The following is a 7,269-nucleotide window of genomic DNA, read 5'->3' on the forward strand; positions in this document are numbered from 1 at the left end:
TCCTCCCATGTCGGTCGGCTCGAGGCCCTCGGAGTGGCGTCATGTTGTGACTTTGCTTCGGTTCGAGCCTTGTGGCGTGACTCGACTCTGCAACGCCCTTCGACCACAGGGTCGGCACACCGGTGTCGTCGCTCCAGTCTCGGCTATCCGACGCCCTTCGACTGTGCATGGTCTTGGTTCTGCAGGTCTTTCGTCGCCGCCCGTAGCTCGCCTTGCCAAGTCATGGTGGTCGTCCTTTGAGATGCTGGCCTCCCGGGGGCTTCGGTTGGCTTCGGATGCTTACCTCCCCCCTCCTCTTTGTACTCCCTTTCTGTTTTGTTGTCTTCTACTCCCTTGTATCCCCCTGTAATCTCTTCGATCTGTTTGTAAGAACATGGGCCTACCAGGCTACTTTCGATGGAATGCAACAAGCGGTGGGGATTTTCCCCCCGTCAACCTCGAAAAAAAATCTACTTGCACTTGAAACTAGAAATGCTGACCTATATTGAAACTTTTGCATTCTCCCTGTCAGTGAAGCAGACAATGCCCCATGCGGTATTTGTCAATCTCATCAAACTAAAGTTCCACAAACATAAAATGCAGTAGCTTTCAAACCTGCCTGTGATCCATAAGGCCACTTGGTCGACTTTGTCTCTGCCTGTGATCTCGAACTGACATGAACTTTGTCAAGTAGTACTACCTCCGTTCTAGATTAGTCGTTGCATATTCGGATGTATCTATACGCAAAATAATTGCAGATATATCCAGATCAGCGACAACTAATATGGAACGAAGCGAGTAGTTGTTTATGTGGTGAATGGGCCAATCTATATAGTTGTGCAGTCTTGGTCTGGACTTGTGGCAACAATGGAACGTTCAAATATTCTCTGATATTTATGTATAAATTCAGTTGTGGCAAATTTAGATTATTCTCAATCTGCTGTAAGGGAGTATTATTTGCACTGTCTATTAAAAAGTAAATTTAGGACGTTCTTAGGTCAAATAGATGCATCACAAACTGGATTAGCGGCATGTGCATCAGTCATCTTGTAGTACGATCTTTTTTTCTTTCCCGAAACTCATTTTTTTGAGGTTGAATGGTAGCTGATCTGCCTTTACATTATGGTTATAGAATGTACAAGTGCTGAAGCTTTTTCATGCTCGATCTATACTGCACGCAGAACATCTACTTGCACTGGAAAGTGGAAATGCTGACCATACTGAAGCTTTTGCAGTCTCCGCGCCAGTGGAACAGATAATACACTATGGTCTCCATTCGGGTATTTGTAAATCTGATCAAGGAAAGTTCCACAAAGATAAAATGCACTAGATTTGAAACCTTTCTTGGTTAAAATAATATACGCGGCATAATACACTGAAAAAAGCAAAGCAGGGACTAGCTGTTCCCTTTTGGGAAAGGAATTCCTTTAGGAAAAGAAACGTGGGTTAAAGAAGCTTAGCCAGTAAGTACGATCGAGGGGTTAGAGGGGCTAAGTTATGAACTGATAAGAAGTGTCAGGGCCACCTGAGCTGTCCACGAGGCCCTGAAAATTTCAGTATACTCCATGTAACTTTAGTACAGTATATAAGAAGAGCAAGGACGAGGGGGTACGATGAAGGCAACAGAAGGGGGCGAACCAGCCTTGGTAGTCAGCAATGTCTGGTGGCGCGACGCTTGAGGAGACGCCGACATGGATCGTGGCGTCGGTGTGCTCCATCATCGTCTTCATCTCCATCATCTTCGAGCGCTCTCTACATTATCTTGGGAAGGTGCTCAAATTTTGTTTCCCAGTGTCACTGATGCAGAGCTCGTTAATTTGTCAGAGTAACTAAGACCTTATTTGTTGTATCACTTGCAGGCGCTGGAGCACCGGAGGGAGACGCTGTATGAGGCGTTGATCAAGCTCAAAGAAGGTATGCCATATCCTCCATCGATCGTCATCTAGTAGTAGCGTGCTTACTTGTCACATTTTGAACTTGTGCTTACTTGTCAATGCTGCAGAGCTGATGCTGCTGGGGTTCATCTCGCTGATGCTCGTCGTGTCCCAAGACCTGATACAAAAGATCTGCATCGATGAGAGCCTCATGGGGCATTGGCTGCCGTGCCTCCCGGCCACCAGCGTGACGACTGCACATTACGGCGTCTCTGCTTCTTCTTCCTCCTCCTTAGGCATCGGCGCGAGGAGGCTGCTCAAGGGAGAACCTGCAGCCTTGGGGCACTGCTCGACCCGCCAGGTTTGGAAATGTTATTATACTCGCGTCGGCACCAGATGTAACCAGGGGAATCGATCGGGGCGGTTTGGACATGTTTCAGAGTCGGTGCATAGAAGGTTTTAGAAAATTGCATCAGACAAGGAGACTGGTCTGATCGAGGTCTTGATACATACAGTTTCAGTTTTTATTTAAACCGACATGGTGATAACAAAACTAAGATTACAGTGTCAGCAAACCTTTATCTTACTAGTAGTACTTTTGCTCGGTTAACTACTATACTGTAACGCACTAACGCATCTACTCCATCCCATCCATAATAAGTGTCGACGTTTTAATTAATTTTTAAGCCATCTTGCAACTGTTTCAGGGAAAAGTCCCGTTGCTCTCCCTTCACACCTTGGAGCAGATACACATCTTCATCTTTGTTCTAGCTATCACGCATGTCGCTCTCAGCGCCTTTACAGTGCTCCTGGGACTTCTTCAGGTAGCTAAACTACTAGATCGTGCTAATTAATCCTATCTGAACTTCCATCGTTGACCTGACAGTGCCTGTGCGCAGATGCGGAAATGGAAACAGTGGGAGAAGAGCATCCAGGTAGATGGAGACAGTGGTAAGGAAACGGTTCTAATACTACTCTCACTTGAAACGAGTGAGTAGAGGTACTTATGATAGTTAGTGGTATCAATAAGGCTAATTACTCGGTTTATCAGCTGCCGCTCCTAAGATGATCCACCGGGTGCAGCAATACAAGTTCATCCAGGACCGGTACAAGGGTTACGGCAAAACCACCATGGTCATACTTTGGATTGTAAGTATGCGATGCAATCAGCAAACAAAACTTGAGATTTGTATTATTAACTTGTTGTATGTCTGAACTTTGAACTTGGGCGATGTTTTTTTCCAGCGTTCTTTCTTCAAGCAGTTCTACGGATCAGTGACCAAGGACGACTATGTCGCAATGAGGCTTGGTTTTCTCATGGTATGTCATACTCGGTTCCATAATTTTATCGTTGCTTTAATTCAATTGTGCCTTTTTTTTTCTTCTGGCCCGAGTTGCTGAACAACTATTTTTACTTGGCAGGAGCACTTCAGGGGGAACCGAAAATTTGACTTCTATGACTACATGATAAAGGCTCTCGAGAAGGATTACAAGAGAGTTGTTGGTATAAAGTAAGTTGATGAACTTGGAGTTGAAGATCGACCGTTGTTTGCCAGAGCTTATAACTGTTAAATGATATCTGCTTACTAACTTCAATCTGTTCAACGCAGATGGTATTACTGGATATTTGTGATGATTTTCCTGCTAATTAACGTCACTGGTATGCCCGATATTTCTTGCACCTCCACGACTATGTACCTTTTTTGCCCTCAGTATTTACAACATTAATCCTCATGGCTGAAAATGCTTGGTGTAGGGTGGCACTCGTACTTCTGGATCTCACTTGTCCCGTTGGCTGTAAGTGCTATACACTGTTTGTTCTGTTTTACCCTTGTACTCGCTACTTATGATGTCATGATGTGTGTGCCCTTCTTGCTCTGTATATATACAGATGCTACTTCTGATTGGGATGAAGCTGGAGCACATCATAACCCAGATGGCCTACGAGGTGGCCTCGAAGCACGCCACCGTGGACGACGGGGGCATTGCCGTCGACCCCTCGGACGACCTCTTCTGGTTCCACAACCCCAGGATTCTGCTCATCCTCATCCACTTCATCCTGTTCCAGAACGCGTTCGAGTTCGCCTACTTCTTCTGGACGCTAGTAAGCATGCTCAAGATCACGCAATTCAATATCCTGTAACTTCAGTCGTAATTGCTCGTCAAAGAATCTTCAGTGGTAATTACAGTAACTAAGCTCTGACATTGTGATTTGTGTGACTGCAGGCGACGTTCGGCTTCAACTCCTGCATCATGGACAGGCTCGGGTACAACGTCTCAAGAATCGCCATATGGTATGCCGGGATTCGAATTAATCAGTAATCGCGCGAATTCCTGTCTGTCAGGTGGTCGATGGATGCATAGCTGACGCGCGTTTGCTTGTTTCGTTGTCCAGCGTCGTCGTGCAGGTGCTATGCAGCTACAGCACACTCCCCCTCTACGCCATCGTCTCTCATGTAAATTCAGTCGCCAGCCATGGTTCTCATATGATTACATGACCGGACGAGCCTTGACAAAATCACTGAATGAATGCAGATGGGGAGCTCGTTCAAGAGCGCCGTGTTCGCGGACGACGTGGTGGGCCATCTCAGGGACTGGGCCGGTGGTGCCCGGATGCGAAGGCGAGGAGACGAGCCTGGCTGCCTGGGCGCGGGCGCGGCGGCAACAGCGTCGAGCAGAGAAGAGATCCGGCCGTCACGGGACTAGGAGTACATGTGAAATTCTTTTCGGACTCGACGGAACTCGTGCTGTTGCTTCTGATGAATGTATGTGATGCGCGCATGTTTTTTTCCGTCTCTGTTCTGCTGAGTTACATTGTGTTTCGATAGTTGCATGGAAGACGTAGGGGAGAAACATGTAGTTCAAGTGGTAACTGATAATGCAAGTGTGATTACATTATTGAAAGCAAAGCGCTCCAACATGTTTTGGAATGGTGGTGCTGCCCACTGTATTGGTATGATGCTGGAGGACATTGGGAAGCTGCCATCAATTGACTCTACTATTGCAAAAGCTAGAGTTGTGATTGTTTTTTTCCTTAATCATACACAAGGGTTCTGGACCTAATGAGGGACTTTCTTGGGAATGATATGGTTTGTGAAAGGGATTTCCCTCCCTAAATAGTTTTGGTGTAGCTGCAACGCAATTAGTGGAAAGTCGTGTGTGTACAGGTATTCTCGAAGATGGCACAAGATGATCCCCTAAAAAGGGAATAAATCGAAGGCGGGTTTCCAAGCTTTTTCGTTTCAATGACTCCTAGAAAATCTGTATTATCAAGAGGTCCACTAAAGAAGGTATGGGTGGAATTATGTTCATATATAGAAACAAAATGCACCCCCAAAGCCCTCCTAAAATGGTCAGGATGTATCACCCCCATTATTGCAACATTGTTCTAGGCCCGGATACTAGTGCAGCCAACGGTAGTACCGCTCTCTCCTAGGAATGGCACTACTTGTGCCTAATGCACGCTACATCTTCTAGGATTGGGGATATTCGTAGATCTCTCTCCCTATCCACTCGAGCACTTTCATCTTCTAGGATCCAGGAGAGAAGATCTAGGTCTATAACTTCACCAAGGAGAACTTGATCTCCCTAGCAATCCCTAGTGGATCTTGTTACTCTTGGGTGTTTGGGCACCCTAGACAGAAGAGTTCGTCCTTGAAGCTCAATTTGTGTTGTAAATCTTTTGGTCGTGTTGGGAGCTTCCAATTTAGTAATGGAGATTGCGCCAACCTTGTTTGTAAACATTTTGATCGAAGCATGCAAGGGTCACTGCTTAGTGGATCCTAGCACCTTGCTTTGCGTGAGGGAACAAAGTGAATAAGGTGAGCCTTTGTGGCACGTGGTGGGCTTTGTGCAGACACACCTCTCCAATGAAGATGTACTTACCCAAAGGAAGGAACTTCGGGAAATACATCCTCGTCTCCATCATTGAGGTTATTTTTATCATTTACTTACTTGATGTATGGTTAGTGTATACCGATAATCCCCAAGGGAAGGGAATAACTGTAGCACAATTTGATAAGTATTTGAATGTCAAATCCACAAGGAGCTGAAGATAAACTATCTATTCTCTTAAGCCCTATAACCCACCTATATGGTTCTTTGTGCAATGCAATAAAATAAAATATGCAAGATTTTAATTTGTTAATAAAACTAACTAGAATGCGGGAAACTAAAACAACTAAGTGCTTAAAGTAAAGATGCAAAGAAAGCTTATGCAAGGTGGAGGTGGATGAAGGTACGTCAAGGGATGAACAAGTCACTACTCAAAACTAGACAAACTAGTACATAAGACCATCATAGGAGATAACAAACCTGTATGCATCCACAAACAAACTATTTCACCATAGCCATGAACAAGTCACTACTCAAAACTAGACATAGAGATCCAATACATCATGGGAAAATGATATACCGCCTTATAGATCATGTTTGCCAAGATATTACAGTAGATGTATGGAGAGGATGAAGATAGTGCTGCTTTAGATGTTGATGATGACCACGCCGGAGTGGGTGGAGCCACCCAGAGGCTATTCCGGCTCTGATCTCCGCCGGTGGCGGACTGTAGATTCTTTTTTTATGTTTTTTTGATCTCCGGTTCCATGTGTAGCGAGGAAGACCATTAGGGGTATATATAGGTTTTTACGTCAAACACGAACGTATGTGAAACATTGATGTCAATCGAACGGTCGAGGGGTAGATAGACCCCATGGCGCGGTCTGTGATACCCTGGACGCGTCATGGGTCCCCATTTCCAGCCCATTGACGTCATGTTAGCCCACTTTATCTCGTTGGATCCTTCTCAAAAATTCTGAAGTGTGGTCTTTGACCTTACCTTTTTTTGGAGTCTCGAAGCTCCGTAAAAGTCCAAAATATTAACATAAGGTTTTTCTGCCAAACATAGTTAGAACCAAAATAAAGGGACCGCGAAATCAAAGTAAATCAAGGTGTTAACTCATAATGTGATGGAAATGTGATGGGATATAACACAATAGACTACAAATAACATAGATGCATTTCAGATGCATCAGATACTTAATTTGTTAGTCGTCTATTCACCTCCCTCGGTAGTTGACTGTACCTATCCTTTTCAGTTAGGTATGGTGTTCTTGGTTTGCTTTAACATATGTGAACTTGGAGAGCATGTTGGACAACAAGAAACAATTCCATAAGCTATTTAGATCAAATTAACTTGATTAAATGGGCTATTCATAAAAGGTGAAAGGAAGTGAAGCCAATAAAAATTGTGTAGACTGAATTTGTTTACAGGAAGAGTAGACATTGTTGTCAAGTTTTTTTAGCCGTAGGATAACTTTATCAGGAGACTGGACATTGATGTACCAACTATGAGATTCACATACGACTCCTTCTATATGGAATTCAAGAGATCTCGGCATAGATTGAAACGGAAGAACCT

The 7,269-nt window shown here is 44.5% G+C and overlaps 1 protein-coding gene across 1 annotated transcript; it reads left to right on the plus strand.

Moving 5' to 3' along the window:
* The first annotated feature begins 1,550 nt into the window (after window positions 1-1,550).
* LOC127330452 (MLO-like protein 1) lies at window positions 1,551-4,803 on the plus strand. Its single transcript, XM_051356655.2, has 14 exons — window positions 1,551-1,749; window positions 1,839-1,893; window positions 1,982-2,214; window positions 2,561-2,677; window positions 2,753-2,804; window positions 2,905-3,002; window positions 3,099-3,173; window positions 3,276-3,364; window positions 3,464-3,513; window positions 3,610-3,650; window positions 3,745-3,957; window positions 4,080-4,147; window positions 4,249-4,309; window positions 4,389-4,803. The coding sequence occupies exons 1-14, from the start codon at window positions 1,636-1,638 to the stop codon at window positions 4,557-4,559; spliced, it is 1,437 nt and encodes a 478-aa protein (XP_051212615.1). The 5' UTR covers window positions 1,551-1,635; the 3' UTR covers window positions 4,560-4,803.
* The last annotated feature ends 2,466 nt before the right edge of the window (window positions 4,804-7,269 follow it).

Source organism: Lolium perenne, chromosome 2, assembly GCF_019359855.2.
Source record: "Lolium perenne isolate Kyuss_39 chromosome 2, Kyuss_2.0, whole genome shotgun sequence".
Classification (NCBI taxonomy): domain Eukaryota; kingdom Viridiplantae; phylum Streptophyta; class Magnoliopsida; order Poales; family Poaceae; genus Lolium; species Lolium perenne.